This window comes from Apiospora phragmitis, assembly GCF_038363925.1.
Source record: "Apiospora phragmitis strain CBS 135458 chromosome Unknown utg000007l:1.0-2108841.0:1.0-2111359.0, whole genome shotgun sequence".
Lineage (NCBI taxonomy): Eukaryota > Fungi > Ascomycota > Sordariomycetes > Amphisphaeriales > Apiosporaceae > Apiospora > Apiospora phragmitis.
Window position 1 is genome coordinate 536,497 of NW_027117405.1, and position 17,402 is coordinate 553,898.

General features: G+C 54.8%; 9 protein-coding genes across 9 annotated transcripts; 8 read left to right on the plus strand and 1 right to left on the minus strand.

The window, feature by feature from the left end:
• Positions 1-3,754: 3,754 nt before the first annotated feature.
• Positions 3,755-4,265, plus strand: PG994_007130 (uncharacterized protein; the record flags this gene model as incomplete). The annotated part of the gene is made up of 2 exons (XM_066858539.1): positions 3,755-3,867; positions 3,965-4,265. The coding sequence occupies 2 exons, from the start codon at positions 3,755-3,757 to the stop codon at positions 4,263-4,265; spliced, it is 414 nt and encodes a 137-aa protein (XP_066715481.1).
• Positions 4,266-4,338: 73 nt separating this feature from the next.
• On the plus strand, positions 4,339-7,061 carry PG994_007131 (uncharacterized protein; the record flags this gene model as incomplete). Its single annotated transcript, XM_066858540.1, has 2 exons — positions 4,339-5,449; positions 5,527-7,061. The coding sequence occupies 2 exons, from the start codon at positions 4,339-4,341 to the stop codon at positions 7,059-7,061; spliced, it is 2,646 nt and encodes an 881-aa protein (XP_066715482.1).
• A 763-nt stretch (positions 7,062-7,824) lies between these two features.
• Positions 7,825-9,156, plus strand: PG994_007132 (alpha/beta hydrolase; the record flags this gene model as incomplete). The annotated part of the gene is made up of 3 exons (XM_066858541.1): positions 7,825-7,922; positions 8,201-8,366; positions 8,464-9,156. The coding sequence occupies 3 exons, from the start codon at positions 7,825-7,827 to the stop codon at positions 9,154-9,156; spliced, it is 957 nt and encodes a 318-aa protein (XP_066715483.1).
• Positions 9,157-10,595: 1,439 nt separating this feature from the next.
• Positions 10,596-11,060, plus strand: PG994_007133 (uncharacterized protein; the record flags this gene model as incomplete). The annotated part of the gene is made up of 1 exon (XM_066858542.1): positions 10,596-11,060. The coding sequence occupies one exon, from the start codon at positions 10,596-10,598 to the stop codon at positions 11,058-11,060; it is 465 nt and encodes a 154-aa protein (XP_066715484.1).
• A 29-nt stretch (positions 11,061-11,089) lies between these two features.
• PG994_007134 (uncharacterized protein) lies at positions 11,090-11,317 on the plus strand (the record flags this gene model as incomplete). The annotated part of the gene is made up of 1 exon (XM_066858543.1): positions 11,090-11,317. One exon carries the CDS (start codon positions 11,090-11,092, stop codon positions 11,315-11,317), a length of 228 nt encoding a protein of 75 aa, XP_066715485.1.
• Positions 11,318-11,913: 596 nt separating this feature from the next.
• PG994_007135 (uncharacterized protein) lies at positions 11,914-12,741 on the plus strand (the record flags this gene model as incomplete). Its single annotated transcript, XM_066858544.1, has 2 exons — positions 11,914-11,916; positions 12,109-12,741. The coding sequence occupies 2 exons, from the start codon at positions 11,914-11,916 to the stop codon at positions 12,739-12,741; spliced, it is 636 nt and encodes a 211-aa protein (XP_066715486.1).
• A 104-nt stretch (positions 12,742-12,845) lies between these two features.
• On the plus strand, positions 12,846-13,133 carry PG994_007136 (uncharacterized protein; the record flags this gene model as incomplete). Its single annotated transcript, XM_066858545.1, has 1 exon — positions 12,846-13,133. The coding sequence occupies one exon, from the start codon at positions 12,846-12,848 to the stop codon at positions 13,131-13,133; it is 288 nt and encodes a 95-aa protein (XP_066715487.1).
• A 413-nt stretch (positions 13,134-13,546) lies between these two features.
• PG994_007137 (uncharacterized protein) lies at positions 13,547-14,484 on the minus strand (the record flags this gene model as incomplete). The annotated part of the gene is made up of 2 exons (XM_066858546.1): positions 13,547-14,164; positions 14,266-14,484. Coding segments are annotated over 2 exons (837 nt in total), but the record flags the coding sequence as incomplete, so codon positions are not given.
• Positions 14,485-16,277: 1,793 nt separating this feature from the next.
• Positions 16,278-16,808, plus strand: PG994_007138 (uncharacterized protein; the record flags this gene model as incomplete). Its single annotated transcript, XM_066858547.1, has 2 exons — positions 16,278-16,402; positions 16,496-16,808. The coding sequence occupies 2 exons, from the start codon at positions 16,278-16,280 to the stop codon at positions 16,806-16,808; spliced, it is 438 nt and encodes a 145-aa protein (XP_066715489.1).
• Positions 16,809-17,402: the final 594 nt, after the last annotated feature.

Below are 17,402 nucleotides of genomic sequence, written 5' to 3' on the forward strand. Positions count from 1 at the left end.
CAGGCAGGGCAGGCATCTCTGATAATCAGAGGGTGGGGATGAATGTTTGACTGTGGGTGTTTCCTCGAGTACAAGCCAATCCCTGGATCAATGCTAGATCTATATATCAATATGTAGCCTTATATAGATACAAACGGTGTCTCTTCTCTGGAACTCCATCATGCCATCATAGTATGCCCCTTAATACACACTAGCCTGCAACATTGTCGCTATATGTGTGTGAGTATGTATACGTAGTAGTAGTAGTGAGTTTTGTAGTGTGCTCAAAGCGAGAGCAAGCGAGGTGCGAGGACAAGGACAAGGCATTCTGCACATAACGCAGAAAAGGGAATAGGGCGCTTTGCTTAAGTCCTAGACTCACGAAGTTGATGGGGATTGTGGGGGCGACCAGGGGGCAAGGGGTTCGCGAATTTCCAATTCGTCTGAAGTCTTTCTGGAGCTTCCCGGAAGGAATCCGTCTCTTCCTAGGCCGACAGGGCAACAAACGAAGATCCAGCAGCACCGAGAGGTTCGTTGGAATTATTTGAGTCTGATGTCCGAGACATGCTTGTCCGAAGTTGAAGCCGCCTTCCTTTTTCTTTCTCTCTTCGGGTTTTGCCATTTCGAATTCGGATCATACCGGAAAGGGCACGCACTCTCTGTTTTACGTAACAACAGCAAAGTGACATCGTGACTTTCCAGAAGTCGATCGATGGACGTGTGCCGTTGCAGTTGCGAGACGGCCCGAATTTCTAGAACATTGCCTAAAAGGTGCCTAGCGCTCGATAGCCGCGCACCCAAGGTAACAAATAGGAACAATTGGTGTCGAACCACCAAAAGGACCACTCCCGATACGTGGTCACGAGTCACGACCCTGGAGTCCGGGTCACGCTGTACAAAGCTGTACATGTGCGGTGAAGAAAACCATGTGGTTTATATGCCATCTTCATCCCCCATTACGACATCTTGGCTACATATCAGGTACATAAAGTGTAGGTACATGAGTTCTGCTGCTGCACATGCATTGTGTTGTGAAGAGCGTGCCTCGATGATACTTACCATCACACACACCCTCTCCAAATGAATCATACGCGAGGCGTCTTGTTGCGGGTAAATCATCTCGACTGCATTTGGGGGCTTGTAGGCAGTAGACGCTGTTACATTCTGCCGCTTTTCAGCCCAAGGGTTTAGGTACGGATGAGGATTGCGAGGCAGAACATTCGAAAACCGAGGCGGTTACATGTTACGAGAACGGGAGGACCCGTCCGAACTACCACGTAACGTGATATTGATCGAGTTTGAAACCAACAGACCTCCTCCGCAGCTTTTTCTGAAGCCAACGCAGAATGATATGGGAGCAAATGAGGCATGTAACTTTTTCTTCCAGTGTGAACGAAACAAGAAAAACGAGCAAGACCTCTCTTGTCCACTTTTCGAACCAGGGGATGCATGCCCTGCCAGTACATGAGTGATTTAGTCCGGTACCTTGCATCGATAAACCAGAGGGAGGACCAGCTGTGAGGGAACCGCGGATGATACTTGCCCGCCTCGCGAACATGGGTGTTGAGTGGCTTGTTAAGCAGGGGTCCTTTTTCTCAGAGCCCCTGCCAAGGCTCGCAAACGGTACACATCACGATTCCGGCGACCATTTTCCCAGAACGATTATAAGGGAGAGAGTCCGGAGTTGAGAAAAATGCCAATGCAGTCGTACCACGGCGCGCTCTCGTTGGGACAGACACAACTCGGAGCGACATTTCCAAAAGCGTTAGGTGTGTCAGAAAGCACGTGTCTATGTATGCTTATGGCTTATCTAATGCTATGTACATAGTTGTGGACGCAAGTCTGCATGCTGCCGTAGTACAGCATGTACGGATATCGTGAGCTTCATTTCATCCGGTGTTCACCCAGGCAACAAAGTAGCCAGCATTTGACCCGAGAAGCGCGCAGGAGCAATTTTGGCATAGACTCATACGGATGCAGTAAAATTGTTCATGCTGAATTCCTTCCTTTTGATATTACCAATCATTTTCTTCTCGACCAAAAATGATGGCTGATGATGATGGCTGATGACGACGGTGAAGGGTCCCAGCCACCCCCTCCAAAAATGGAGGAAGGGGGCCAAAAGAGAAGGGTACTTCTCCCCCCCCCCAAAAAAAAAAAAAAAAAAAAAAAAGCGTTGGTTCAATCAATTAATTCGGCGCTCCATATCCGTACCCGAACCCACCACCAACTTGACTTGAGTGACCTGCCTTTCTCAAACAGATGCGTCGCCTATGTCGATGTCAGCCTTTCTGGTCTCTCTCAACCCCCCTTTCCCCACCGAAAAAACGGCGCGTGCGAACAACCTTTTGCCCCGACCTAGCCAGAGAACATCTCCAATTCCGTCAATGAATCACCAGACTGGCAGACCCATCCCGACATCCCGGCACACAAGCGAGCAGCGAGCAGCAGTGCCAAAAATAGCCCGAGACGTCAATTTGGAAGCTAAACTCAAATTAGCCGGCGGTTTTGGCTTCGCTGTCTGTGGTTGTGGTGCCAGTGATTTGTGTGACTGCTGTCAATCTGTCACACAAACCCACGGACTACGCTTGGTTTGGCGGCCGACAAAGAGCGAGAACGAGAGAGCCCAAATCCACCCGCCCTTGGCGCATCCGAGCACCCGCGTGTCTTCTCTTCCAACCGCCAACAACGAGTATCTGCAGAAACTACCACCAATAATAATACTCATAAGCTGAAAGTGTGTGCCTACATACGACGGGACGTCTGTGCGACAACCCATCCGGCATCATTCTATCCCTGATCCTGCTCCCTCTTTCTACTTACTACGCCTAGCACACACCATTTGTACTGTCGAACCCCCAATAGCTTGCTGGGACCAGGACCGTGGGACGGGGTTAAAATAAAATAAGAGAGGCCCAAGAAAAAGGGCATCTCAGCCTAGCCCGGAACGAACAAGGAAGGGCAGGGGAGGGCCTTGAGACGATCCGCGGAGGACTACGGGACGAGGTAACATCCAAGTCCATCCTCCCTCTTTCCCACGAACTTCCTGGCAATTAAAATTACAACGTCGTTCTCCCCCCATCCATCCCCATCCGCTGCAAGGTACGTCCAAAATCCACATGTACATAGCCAGCCAGCACCGACTGACTGGGAGCGGAGCGGCACTTTCTCTCGCTCCCACCGCCCCGTTCGCTGCCTGCCCATGACTGCACCCTCTTGCGTCTTGCCCCGTTCGCGCCTTCACGTTTCGCTTCATCCTCGCTGTCTCTGTCCCTCACCGATGCTCATATCTACCTAAACTGGCCAGCCCACCCTGTCTTGACTCCATCCACAACACGCACCCAGTACTTGTACATATGTACACTACAGCTGCTCCTCATCGTGTGCCCTTACCACTTACTGGTAGCGCCCTGTCGCATGGCGGACCATCTTGTGCTGTTTCGTCCCGACGGCTGCTACGTGACGACAGACCCTTTTCCCCAGTCCTAGCCCTCGCTTAACGTAGCACCGATCGTTATTCTCCCTCTTCACCCTTCTTTCCTGCCTTCTTTCTCTGCCCATAGACTGCACCAGAGTATCGCTTCCCATTTTGGCCTAAGTCGGAGGGGCCTCCGCTGTTAAGTCGCTCCCGGCCCTGGCCAAAGAACCTATCCACCATTCTTGCTTTCACCTCCCAGTTTCTTCTTGCTTTCTTCACTTTTTGGCTTCTTTCTCCTCCCTTCCTTGCATTTGGTTTTGAGACTGCCGGGCCGTTACGTTGCGGCGGGAGGGCAACATGTCGGGCAAGCAAGGACTAATATCGGGGTTCGCCTCAGGTGGTGTGGTCGACGACGAAGTCTGTCCCTGGGAATTCGAAACCAAGCATTCCCGCTTCCGACTCGGAGCCGAGTTCAGCAAATCCGACGCGGCCATCAGCCCCGACGAGATCACCATCCGACATATTTGGAGAAGCTCTTCGAGGAATCCGAAAGAAGGCCAACCCGAGTAAAGAAGCCCTGAGTAACCAAAAAGAAGAGCCGAGGAGAGAGAGTAGAGAGGAATCGTCCAGACTCAACAGGGCACCGTCCCGACTGGCGTTGAAGGCTTTCAATACCCAGAACACTCCGCCGCCGACATCTGCACCGTTGCCTTCTCGAAGCGGTACGCCACAACATGCGCGAAATCTAAGCTTGCAGAACAGTCTCGAGAAGCCTCTTCCCGAACCCCCGCCAGTTCTCGACACAAATAGTCCGACCACGCCGTTGGCCCCTACGCAGAACAATCCCCGTCAAGCCTGGACTCCATAGTTGATAGCGATTTCGAGGGGACATACAGGTGGCCTTGGGCTCCGATGTAGAGGGCAGGAGCAGGACCAGCACGATGGACTCCAACACATCCAATCCGATGGGCCAGTTATATGGTGGCGGAATGGATACCAGCGGGAGCGTGAGCAGCGTGGCGAGCTTGTCGAGGAACGATGGCCACGAAGGAGGACCACACAAGGATACCAAGACGCAGCGCACGAATGGGCCTGCATCTGCAGGGCCCTCACCCCCTACGGCCTCTTCCAGTCGGACACCGGCAGTGGGCCAGGCGGTAGGGACACCTTCCACATCCTCATCGTCGACCCATCTCTCGGGGTTGATGTGCAATGTTCATCGCACTACCGGAAGGGAGCCACACCCGCTAGTAGGCGCTACGACAACCATTCTTGGAGACAAGCTGTACGTTTTTGGAGGACGCATTCTTTCACGCAGCCGGCCGGCACCTCTCACGGCCGACCTTTTCGAGTTGGACCTCATCAGGCGCCATTGGACAAAGCTCGAGACCAACGGAGACGTCCCGCCGCCGCGTTATTTCCATTCTATGTGTGCACTGGGAGACACCAAGCTTGTCTGCTACGGAGGCATGTCACCAGTCAACAACCAGCCAGCTGCGACCAGCCAGGATCAACAACCCGAAGTAACTGTAATGTCGGATATTTACATATATGATGCCCCAACCAAGAAGTGGACATACATCCCCACGCAAGACGCGCCGCAAGGCCGATACGCGCATTGCGCCTGTATTCTGCCATCATCCGCCATCTTTTCATCCCACAAGGCGCCTTTGTCAGCTTTGCAGCACAATCCCTCGTCGGGAACCCCAACGAGGGCAGGATCGGCATCAACATCGACGGAGCTGGCGGTGCCGAAAATGATTGTAGTGGGCGGTCAAGATGGGGCCAACCACTACATCGAGCAAATCAGCGTCTTCAACCTGCGTAGTCTTAAGTGGACGTCAACGCAACCGCTTGGTAAGTCCTGTGGTGCGTATCGTAGTGTGGTCGCGCCACTCCCACCCTCGGTTACTTCCAGGCTCGGCAAGGCCAGCGCCATCACACCGCGCCAGGAATCCGGAATCAGCCAAGAAGCCCGGGAGCCAGGATCTTCGATGCTCATTTACTCCAACTACAACTTCCTCGATGTGAAGCTGGAGCTTCAGATTCGCGGTTCCGATGGGTCTCTGGCGAGAGACCAATGTCTGGGGCATACTCGCCTCCCGGTCTTCGCTTCCCTAACGGGGGAGTCATCGACCACTACTTCGTTGTCAGCGGAACATACCTCACAAGCTCGAAGCAGGAGTATGCGCTCTGGGCACTGGATCTCAAGAACCTGACATGGGCCCGCATCGACGCGGGTGGCAGCATCTTCAGCCAAGGTAGCTGGAACCGAGGTGTTTTATGGAACAGGAGAAACACGTTCGTGATCTTGGGCAACCGGAAGAGGAGTCTAGTGGACGATTACAACCACCGACGGATAAACTTCTCTAACGTGTGCATGGTGGAACTGGAGGCTTTTGGGTTCTATGATAGCCCCCGAAAGGTTTCACCAATGTCCGGTTTCGTTTCGGCGAGCAATCCTTATATGATGCCAGGACTAAGCCTAGCGCGAAAGGCTGGCTGGACCGCTGGGGGCCGACTCCATTCGCGTGCTGCCGAAGAGCTCGGCGAGAAGGCATTAGCGCTCCGAGAACTGGCCGACATGGACATTCTTTGCATCGGCGGCGAACGAATCCCCATCAATTCGCGAATCGTGGGCCGTCGATGGGGCCCGTACTTTGTGCAGCTTCTTCGCGAAGGCGCGGCTACGCAGGACGGCAGTGATTCGGCTACACTGAGGACGGGCTTGTCTAGCTCAGCCGGAGCCAGAATGTCTGTGATGACCATCACGCAGTCCAACACACAGTCGAACCGGAGCACGGGCGATAGTTCCTTAAGCGGCAGCTTTGGTGGCCAATCAACTAATGGTTCGGCTAAGCCGCCGAGTACGGCAGCAACCTCAGTATCTGGAAACGGTCCTACCGACTTTACCACCATTAATGCCGCCCCTACTCCCGCATCTCTGCCCCCCGCCTCTCGGCCACGATGCCTCTACCTACCGCACACCTATTTGACGATTCAAGCGTTGTTGCACTTCCTTTACACATCGTCTCTACCGGCTACCTCGTCGCCGCTCTGCACGCCACAAATTCTCTGCTCTCTGCTGCAAATTGCGCGGCCCTACAAGATTGATGGACTTTTGGAGGCAGTCGTCGAAAGGCTACATGCGCTTTTGGACTCCCGTAATGCGGCAGCAGTTTTCAACGCTACAGCCATGGCTGCGGGTGGCGGGCGAGGTATTGACGGGACGCTCAACCCCAACTTCTTTGTTCACCCAGACTCCATGTTGGCCGGCAACGGGCCAAATGGCCGTTCGATGTCCATCTCGAACTCTAGCACCGGCGACGACATGTCAAGCAACATGAGTGGACTCCGGATCAACACCAGCGTCCCGGGCGCGCGTCCGGGAAGCGGGGAGCATAGCGCGACTACTAGCGTGAGCGGAAGCGAGTGGAGCAGCGAGGTGGGAGATAGCGAACGGGGTGCGGTGCGCGAAGTGTGGAGTGGCGAGCTGAGCAGCGTCATTGGCCTACAGAAACGTGGGCTGCGCGGGCTGATGGAGGGCCGGCGGATGCGAGCGACGGTCGACCGGAAGCGAGAAAACAACGACGGGTCCCGAATGGAAAGTTATGGGCAGGGGCAACAGCAGCAGCGTGTCGGTCTGGGGATTGCCAGTACCTGAGAGCAGCTGGGAGGGCTGAATTGACTTGACCGGGTAGCGAGGGGCTACTAAGAAAGTGATTTGTTGTTTCGACTACATATATAGGCGTCTACGATACTCACACACGATTCTCTCACACATAGCCTCGGAGTCATGACAAAAGTCAACAACAGAGCTGGAGTTGTATGTAATCGATATACTTTGGGGGTTTGGGAGATCTGACCTAGCCTGGGCATTTGGAGGAGTATACACAATGGGGGGAGGGTTCAATTTTTGTATATATTCAGTATTCTGGTATGAATGGACGAGATATCCTAGGAAGAAGACAGCATTGAGGAAGATTAGACAGTTGGGCCTTACATTTGAATGATTCATGATGGTGATATGATTTCCCGTTCAATCGCTGAGTGAGGCTCAGTAGGCCATTCTTACTCTGTATTTCTGTCAGCTCTATGGTTTGCCCATGAGTTTCAAAAAAATATGACTTAGATGGAGAAGGCCTGTCGAAAGTGTCCGAACCATTTATTAGGGGTTCAAGCTGAGGACGAGATGCCGAGGTATTTTTAACTTGAACTATGTCGACGAGACTCCAGCCAGTCAGGATGGGCAGGCTTTGTCATACCCCCCGAGCACCCCACCCCACCTCAATCAGGGATGTAATAGTGTCATGGTCGAAAACCTAGGCATGCCGGGGTTGAGTGAGCACCCGCTTGCACGCGCTTGCTCGCTCACTCCCATCGATCTCGAGATTCGTTCCAGAAAAGAAGAAGAAGGTCCAAATTGCATGCAACTCATCGGCGACGACAATCACCGACCCGACCCGATTAGAACATCCATCTTTCATTATTTCCTGGCGATATATACCTACCCGTCTATCCGCCAGTAATAGAGAGAGAGAGAGAGTGAGAGCGCTCACTCACTCGAGGGCTAGCTGATCTTGGCAGCTCACTCGCCTCATAAACCAACAGGGGTGGCACACAAGCTGCCGCCGCCGCCGCCGCCAGCCTTCCAAGACGGCAGGATCAAACTCAACCGATCTCAAGATGTGAGCAAAAAAACTCCTACCGTAGAAGAACAAGAGAAGAAGACGGGAAAGGAAGCGGGTACCCGGGAAAGGAAAGACAAGAAGAAACTCGCTTTGGCTAACGAAGCACCGTCAGGTCGTCCTTCCCGTGCGTGGCCGAGGTCGTCACCAATCCGGCCTTTCCCACCGCGCTGTGGCATTTCGAGCCGCACCAGAGCGGCCTCTTGCCCGTCGCGGCGGATCGAGGCGGTCCCATTGACATCAGCTACGAGGTCCATGGCGATGGCCCCATTAAGCTGGTCGTAGGTTCATCCTAATAACAGCCACACCCTTGGCAAAATACATGCATTCTTTGCTGCTGCTTACTAACTGAACCCCCGTGCGTTCTCAACAACACAGCTCATCTGCGGACTGGGGTTCCCGAAATGGTCGTGGCAACGGCAGACGCTGCACTTCGGCCACGACCACGGCGACCGGTACAGCGTGCTGATCCTGGACAACCGCGGCAGCGGCCACTCGTCCAAGCCGCTGATGCGGTACTCGACGTCGGAGATGGCGCGCGACGTGCTCGAGGTGGTGGACCACCTGGGTTGGACGGCGGAGCGCCAGCTGCACGCCGTCGGCATCAGCATGGGCGGCATGATCGCGCAGGAGCTGGCGATGCTGGTACCGGAACGGCTGGCTTCGTTGAGCCTGCTCAACACGGCCGCCCGCATCGAGAACACGACCTCGTTCGCCGAGGACATGTCGCGCCGCATCACGATGCTGATGCCCAAGTCCTTTGAGCGCACCATCACGTTCGCGGCCTCGAAGATCTTCGCGCACGACTGGCTCGACGAGCCCGACGAGTGCCGCGTCCCGGATGTCCACACGACGCCGCGCGTCCGCCCGCCCCAGCAGCCGCCGCCGCACGACCCGGCGCTGGGCAACGGCAACCTCGAGCACGGGGACCCGCCCGTGCCGAGCAACTACGGCCGGTTCCGGACCAACTACGAGCGGTTCGCGGCGCAGGAGATCCACAAGTCGCGCGACGTGGAGGGGTACACGAAGAAGGGGTTTCTGCTGCAGCTGGTGGCGGCGGGGTTCCACTGAAAGTCGCCGGCACAACTCCAGGAGCTCGCGGACCGCGTGGGGCGCGAGCGGATCTTGGTCGTGCACGGCGTCGAGGACGACATGATTCCGGTGCCGCACGGCGAGAAGCTGATCGAGCTGCTCCGGCCCGCGGCGGGTCATATCGTGGAGGGGATGGGGCATGCGCCGGTCGTGGAGAAGACGGAGTGGGTGCACGGGGTGCTGGAGGAGCGGATTGCGGTGGGGGAGAGGTTGAGTGGGCGGGGTTGAGGGGGCATGGGTAAACTAGAGTAGAGTGGTGAGGGGGGAAGGGAAGAGGAAGAAGAGGCGTCGTTGGTTCGTAGGTCTTATTGTTAGTCTTCCCCATGCTGGCATCAGGTAGATGTAAGGGGCCGGGCTGTTGGTTCTGCTCAGTAGCCTCTTCATACCGAGTTATTGTACGTACAGACCCAGGGTTGTTTGGTTTTGAATACACGGCTTCAAGTTTCATATAACCCATTGTGAAGTGCAGATGATATCCTAGCTGGTTACCTTTGTGTCTGTGTGTTACTGCTTGCAGGGACATTGTTCGGACGAGTGGTGGTAGCTGTTATGTGGCGTACACAAGTGAGCGGCTAAGGGGCTAAGGAAAGCAGGCACGTGATGAACTTGCTCCCCAATCTGTCTCCTTATTCGGGCTTTCCGCAGAGGATTGCCATACGTCGAGCGCTTGAAGCTCTTGCTCGGTTTCTGGAAGTGATGATGCAGTCGCTTTGTAATATGGTCGTCGCAAGTGACATCTGGGATTGCCGGTTGAGAGACCAACGAGCCTGCAATATGCTTGAGGAAACTCCGAGTTGGAACAATGGCCCGGGATATGAAAGATTATATGCTGAGAAAGGAAAATTCAAATCCCAACGTTGAAAAGAGGACCAGTAGTGTAGGAGTACGGAAGAACACGAAAAAGGGGGCGGTTTCATGGTGCTTCCCTGTCAGCCGTTCCCTTGATAGCCATGGCCATTACCATAAACTTAGCAAACTCCAATCAACATAACAGTATAAAGATGCCATTATCAAGCAAGGAGGAGGACTCGTGTGAACATAATAGGAAATGTCTATAAGTACTGAGATCCACGGTTTGATAGAATGGTTGACTCTCCTCGTATTCCAAGAGAATCATTCAACAGGAACAGCAAGCCACGGCTATCAACATAATCCTACAACACGAAGGAACAGTTAATAGTGAACAACACTGAGGTTTCGTATCCAATATACCTAGACACAACCCGTCCAAAGGATTCGTTAGCCCGAAGGACCTGAAACCTAGTGGCCCGGGAGACCAGTTGCAGGAAGCGCAATATGGAATGGGCAGTTATTGTGCCCCGAGTAGCAGAGAAAACCACGGCCCCTTCCAGACAGGTGGTCTTGATTATTTGATTAGTGACAATGACGAGTGCAGAACAGCGTCTGCCTTTGCAGCCATGAGTATTGGTAGTGGTCATAATGACAACCCGGCCAGGGAGGAAACCGATGAAGCCGGCGGCGCGGCAGACGACTGCAACGACGCAGCACATTGGTCGGGCCTCTACTACCACACGAACCGCAGCAACTCCGTCGCGTACTTCAGCGAAGGCGGCGTCCCCATCGCTACCGAGACCGCAGACCTCGACCGGCCGCTCGACGGCGTGCCCAAGCTCCCCGGCGACGCCGGCCTGGTCACGACGTACAGGACGGAGCATCGAGACATCTCGCCCCCGCCCACCGCCACTTTTCCAAGTACCACCAGCACTTCCAAGCAGACCCCGGCGCCGGCGCGGCGGCGGTCACCGGCTGGGGCCACTGGGCGGGCCGCGACGCGGCGCAGGGCACGACCGCGTGTGACTACCGCACCCACGACGGGGGCACGACATGGCGGGCGCGGTGGATCTGCGGACGCGGCGGACTGACGCCTGGGCCGACGAGGAGCTGGATCGCCATGTGCCGCCGAAGGGGTGGGCGGGCTCGATGGCGAATGTGGAGCGCGGCAAGAAGGTGGGGGGGGGGGGAGAAGGAAAAGGAGAAGGAAAAGGAGAAGGAAAAGGAGAAGGAAAAGGAGAAGGAAAAGGAGAAGGAAAAGGAGAAGAAGGCGGAGAAGAAGTGGAAGTGGAAGGAGGAAAAGGGGGCTGGGCAGAGCAGGCGGGGCCGACGTGAAGGGGCTAAGTGATACACACATCTTCCGTCCGTCCTCCAATGATTCTTTTGGTATCCTCCCAGGCGTGCGTAGATGAGTGGTAGGTGGGTAAGTCTTGTACTTGGCAAGGTGGTTTTAACTTGATTGTTGTAGTAGATCAATAAAGTAGGGTTGGCATACAGCAAGAGGCTGTCCAGGTGACTACAGGGCAGCAACGTTTGAGGGCAATGGAAATGCAGTGCAGGATGGGGTTTCTCAGGATGTCGGCTTTTTATCTCTTTCTTTCTTTCCTTCAGGCGTCGGTTGTCACAGGAGTTCGTTGGCAAGGGCTATCAAATACTGCAAGGGTGGTCCGTCGATTGTGAGGTTAGATTCATATTCCGGAGCACTTGATGGTAGTTTTGATTCAGTCATTTAACCAGATATATGTGACGTATATGAGCGAGAGAGGAACGGACCGACAATGCTACTTAAAGTCTCCTTGCGCTTTCTGGTCTCGTACAAGATCAGATTCATGACTCCTCGAACACCTTCCCAGCCTTGAGTGGTGAGCATGGTGATTCAGTACTACATATCATGCCACAAGACGAGCCAAGAATCATGATGCGTCCCGGATGAACATCTCAAAGATGGTACATACCGGGCTCTCATGATAAGCAGCCAAACATGGCCAATCTGGAATATAAAATGCTGGAAAACCTAGCTCAGCAAACCAGGGGTTCTCTTCCAAGGGAAAGGACCAAAAGCGCTACAGCATAAACAGAGAATAAGAGCATACCCAAGCATATCGTAAGGTCTACCGCGGACACGAACCAATTGGTAAGTTAACAAAAAGCACACACATCAAACTCGAGAGGTCTTCTTGGGATCCGACATCAGGAGGCGGCAGTAGCGGGTATGGCAGCGGGTATGGCAGCGGGTTTGGCAGCAGCGGGTATGGCAGCAGTGGCAATTGGGACAGCGGCGGGAAGTACTGGGGCGGCAATTCGTCAGGAGACTATGGCTCCTATAACACCTCGACCTATTGGCCCCCGACCACCGGCTACACCACGACAGCAGGCCCCGGCTCCACGAACTATGCGAGCTCGGGCTACATGAACTCGACCCTGGGCCCCCAGAGCACCGGTTACAACACAACAGGAGGATACCCCAGCTCGATAGAATACTACAACTCTACGGGCTACTATGACAGCACAACGTTCGCACCGTCTCAGGCGCCGTCGTCCCTTGGAACTCAGGGGAGCGCCACCTACGATACAGCAGGGGGCTCGAGCTCGGCGGCCTCGACAGCGCGTGCCGGCACCTACGCGGACATGAGCGGCTATACCCACCCAAGCACCTCCAACGTTGCCTCGGCAGCAGTCTTTGGCCCCTCGTATAATTCCCCACTGCTCCCGCAGAAACGACAGAAACCGATGGCGCCCCGCCCCTTAGCCCCGAAGAGCAAGCGAGAATAGACGTGGCAGAAGCAGAGAGTGCTGGCACCATCTCGAGGGGCTACCGCACCCGAGGCGGGAGACTGTTAGGAGTCGGCATAGAGTCAGCCGTGGAGTCGATGGACATGACGCCCCGGATGCCGGGCGGCCAATCGACGCACACCCGGGAGACCGTGGACCTCTCGCCGCCCCGCACCACCGGTAATCGGACCAGGGCGGCCTACAACCGACACAACTTCGACGGGCCGCGGGATGTCGCCGGCTGGGCTGGAGCGCGCGGATCTACCACGCGCGGAGGCGGCGTGGCAGGAGCGCCGGACAGAGGACGAGCGGGCGGCGGGGCGAGGGGTGTACCACCCGGGGACAGCTGGGCCAAGCGGTTCTCAGCGCAACGCCCCCGGCCCGCCACCTGAACAGCACCAGCACCGCAGGCATCACCGATAGGCAGATGAGCAGATGCGGCGGTAAGGTGCCCGCTGGGCTCCAAGCTCCAAGACTGCATGAAGACCAGCAACGAGGATAGAATCAGGTAGGATCAATATGCCAAGGACCGAGGCGCGCAATGCAATTCGAGCGAGCTTTCCGTGGTATTAATTAGTTAGCTACACAAGTGGCTTATTCATCCTGTTGTTTATTACCCAGCTGAAGGCTGGACATGAACAGTCTGACGCCTTGTAGACGTCACCACCAAAAAGTCGAAGTATCGGGAACTACAGGAAGTGAACGATTGTAAACAAGCAATGGAAATTCAAGTAGGGTATCTATCTATATTAATGGGAAACGTCATGATTCGTCAAGACATACTATACTGCTTACTCCATTTGCCTTATCGGGTAGGCAAGAAGTGCTTCGAATCCTCCTCCTGCTGGGCAAAGGACTGGGGGAAGGCGGCGATGCCGGCGACGATGCCGGCGGCCATGAAGATGAGGGAGATGATGGACCAGATGACGCCCCAGCACTGGGAGGAGCCGCCGTAGCGCTTGGCGAAGACGCTGGCGTCGGAGCTGTTGACCTTGCGCAGGATGAGGTCGTCGCAGATGTCCCAGACGGAGTAGAGGCTCGACATGACGCCGATGAACAAAACCACAAACCGCAGGGGCTCGGCGTGCACGATGAACCAGCAGGCCACCAACAAACCGACGGCCAGCAGCACCGTCAGGACGGTCAGCCAGTCGCGCTTGCCCCACCAGAGCGTCAGCAGGAAGCAGACGGCCAGGACCATGCTGGCGATCTTGCTCGCGACGATGTCGAAGCCGCAGAAGATGAGCAGCGCGCCGATCAGGGACGAGCCCAGGTAGCCCGCCGGCAGCGTGATGGCGCTCTTGCCGCCGACCATGTGGGTCACGCCGCCCTCGCGCGGGTCGAGCGAGATAGACTTGACGTGGCCGCCGGTGAGGACGGCGGTGATGGCGTGGCCGAACTCGTGGAACGCGATGACCAACATCTATGAGACGAAATTTGTTAGTTTCATGGTGAAATACGTATCATAGCACATTCACATGGATGGGAATGAGTAAGCAAGAAGAAAACTAAGCAACAACTTACTTTGAAGGGCCAGAGACTCCATCGGACGTAGGGTAAGTTCCACAGCAGGGCGATGGCGACGACGTAGGCGGCGATGACACCGAGGGTGACCTTCTGGGCATCGCTGGTGACGGCTAGGTCCCGGCGGTACAGGACGTCGCGGGAGGCGAGGTGAGCAACCCCGGGCCGGCTGCAACCACGGCGGCTCTCGCGGTCCGGACCAGCTGATCCACTGGGAGACTGCCGGGTTTGACGATAAGCGGCGCCATATTTTTAGTTGTCGCTCTCCAGGCGCGATGTGTTTTGGTGTGTTGTGGTACGGAGTACAAAGCAGTCTTTCCAACCAATTAATCAATTTGTCGCAGAGCGAGTGTCGGTGTGTATACACGTAGGAAACGAACGTATGTAGGTGTTTTCAATAGGTTGGAGAAAAAGTGAGTGAAGTTATTTGTGAGGTTGGCTGAAAATGGCCGGTTCTTCATTCATTCATTCCTAGGTTGGTCGGCAATGCGGCAAAGCCAGAGTGAATGGTTGGCCGGGGTCGGCTGACGTGGACAGGACAATGAACAGCCACCCTTTTTGCATCGATGGCCATGCTTCCCTTGGCTTTCGGGATAGGCAAAAGCGCTGAAACACGCAAGGTCATCGGGTGGTGGCCCCTCGGCAGCTGATCGTCGAGGATTTAGCGGTTTGTTTTGACTGCGCCCTGTTTTTAGACGCTGGGCAGCGCAACCCTACAGTGTCTACTAACCTTACCCATGAATCTACTCCTACGACATTACATCATTCTTCATGCCCTTGCAATGCAATACAATCACAGCAACCCAATATGTCTATACATGCATATATGTATAGTCAACGTACAGGTTACCGAGACTCGAACTTCGCAGTTGTAACATACCCTCGTTTTTGCCAAAAGTTGTCGACATTGGCATGCAGCCAGAACCGATTATCCGCCCTGACTGGGATTAGTGGCGGCAGTTGATGGCTTGGCAGTGGCTCGGCTGCCAACCACCAGGCAAAAGGATGGAGGCTAACTTTAGCAATTGGGTTAGCCGTTACTGTACGCCCGCGGAGCCCCGTCAGCCCAAGCGACACGCAATCCAGACTCGTCAGGCCGTGACCGCGTAGGCGCTGCCTTTCTTGTGCGATACGAGGAGTTTGACCAGCTGCCATTCGTATAGTGACCAGCTGCGTACTTCGCATGCTGTTTGCTCGTCAACTGCGGCCGCTAAGGACTTTATCTTTTGAAGTTGCCGCCAAGCGATATGAACTCGATTTGGCGGGCGAGGCAACCTGTTCAATATGTACATACTGCAGTATGCACGCCTTAAGTGGTCAGCTCCCATTGTTAATTAGAATGCCGAACTCCACTTACTCCCGAGCACCTTCGGCCACTCCCGCAGCATCCACCCCTTCGAGCTACCGCTGATGGCCGGCTCGCGGAGACTCGGGAGACTCAGGTTGTAAGAACATTACACGCCCTGTCTTGCTGTATGACCTTGATCCTAAAACAATGCTTGTTTTTGCACTTGCTACGTTTCTCCTGGCCAGGTAGGATGCTATACAGCCGATGGCTCCAAGCTCGTCGACTTTAACCTCGCCTGGCCTCGATCTGTCAGTCTTCAGGTCTTGCAAAGCACCGAGCCATCTCGCCTGCCTGTATGTGCCGAAATTGTAGCTGAGCTTTTCCTAGCAAGATGGATTTGCCATGTGCGATGTCATAGGTCGCTCGGTACGACCAGGCCCTTCGCTTGCCCTAGTTGCTTGTGTAATGCTGAAGAGACCGAGGGCCTCGAATAGGCTTCCATAGGCCACTCGATCGTAAAGTAGTATAGAACACTATTCATGTGGCGAGCCGATGTATAAAGTCTCACGTATATATATGAAGATACTCAGCATTCCACAGTCCAGTGCCGACTTACATGAGTTCACAATTTTGCAAGTAGCCGTTATCCTCACCCCTTTCATCGCAACTGCTGGTCTGTCTCCAACTCGCCTTTCCCCAACAGCAACCAGAATCATACTTCAAAATGAGATTCGTCGCTCATCTCTTACCCATCCTGTTCGGAGCCATTGCAGCTCAGAAATATGGAGGATCCTCCTTCCAGATCCAAAACTTCATCGCCGGGGCGCTTCCCCACTCAAGCGATGGGTAGTATGTGGTTATACTTATTTGCGTGCTTGCTTGCCACAATAGACCAACGTACTATACTGTACACACGGGATAACAACTAACATGGAAGTACAGTGCAGACCTGGACTTTGGTTTCTCGGAGGACTCGAGTCCGGCCACATGCGATGCCACCCCGCCCAGCTACCAAGTCTTCCCCTCGGTCCCGTGGACGATCTGCAGCGACTATCGAACGGCTTTCAACTTGACCAAGACCAGCGACGGCGGCGCCGAGCTGCGACTGTCGTACCAGGCCGAGCCGGGCGGCTCGTTCACCAACGGCACCCACAAGATCGCGCCCGACGAGATCATCTGGATCAACCAGCAGTCGCCGACTGGCGAGGTGCAGGTCTACGTTGGCCCTCAAAACTTTGACGTAAGCACGGGGTGAACAGCTGGGTTCAAGAATGTAACTTTCCACCACGAGTCTGAGGACGGCGATGGGCTTCAGATAGCAAAAGAAAAGGCCATAGATCGTTTTACGATAGTGCTTTGACTGGTAAATTGTAAGGCGATTTAGACAGGTACACCTAGGTGTCTAAGTGAAGGTGGGACGGGTGAGATCAAGAAGCAATGCTGTTTGCATCTTGCTGTTGGGTGTGGCCAATCTGCCAATATTTACTCTACATCCGTCGTACTTTTGCCATAAGGTGAATCAGAATCATGCATCATCCTTGACTGAAGGTGATCTGAAGTCAATGTCAAGCTCGGGAATATCCGCATCGCATTGGTGAAGGAATGACGCAGCTACTTGATGCAGCTACTTAACACACAGGAAAGCTCCGATTTTGCCGCCCATGACCGCTTTATTCTCAACATCCCAATCAACCATCAGCTCTCTCGCATGCGCCCGCGCGCCTGGAGTCGGGCCATTTCAAGCAGCCAGATTGCAGCAACAAGACGTACGATTCTTTTCTCCGGATCGAACGCCCATGTCATCGGTCACGTTAACCTTGCAATTCTGGAGCACTGCTGTGCAGGAATC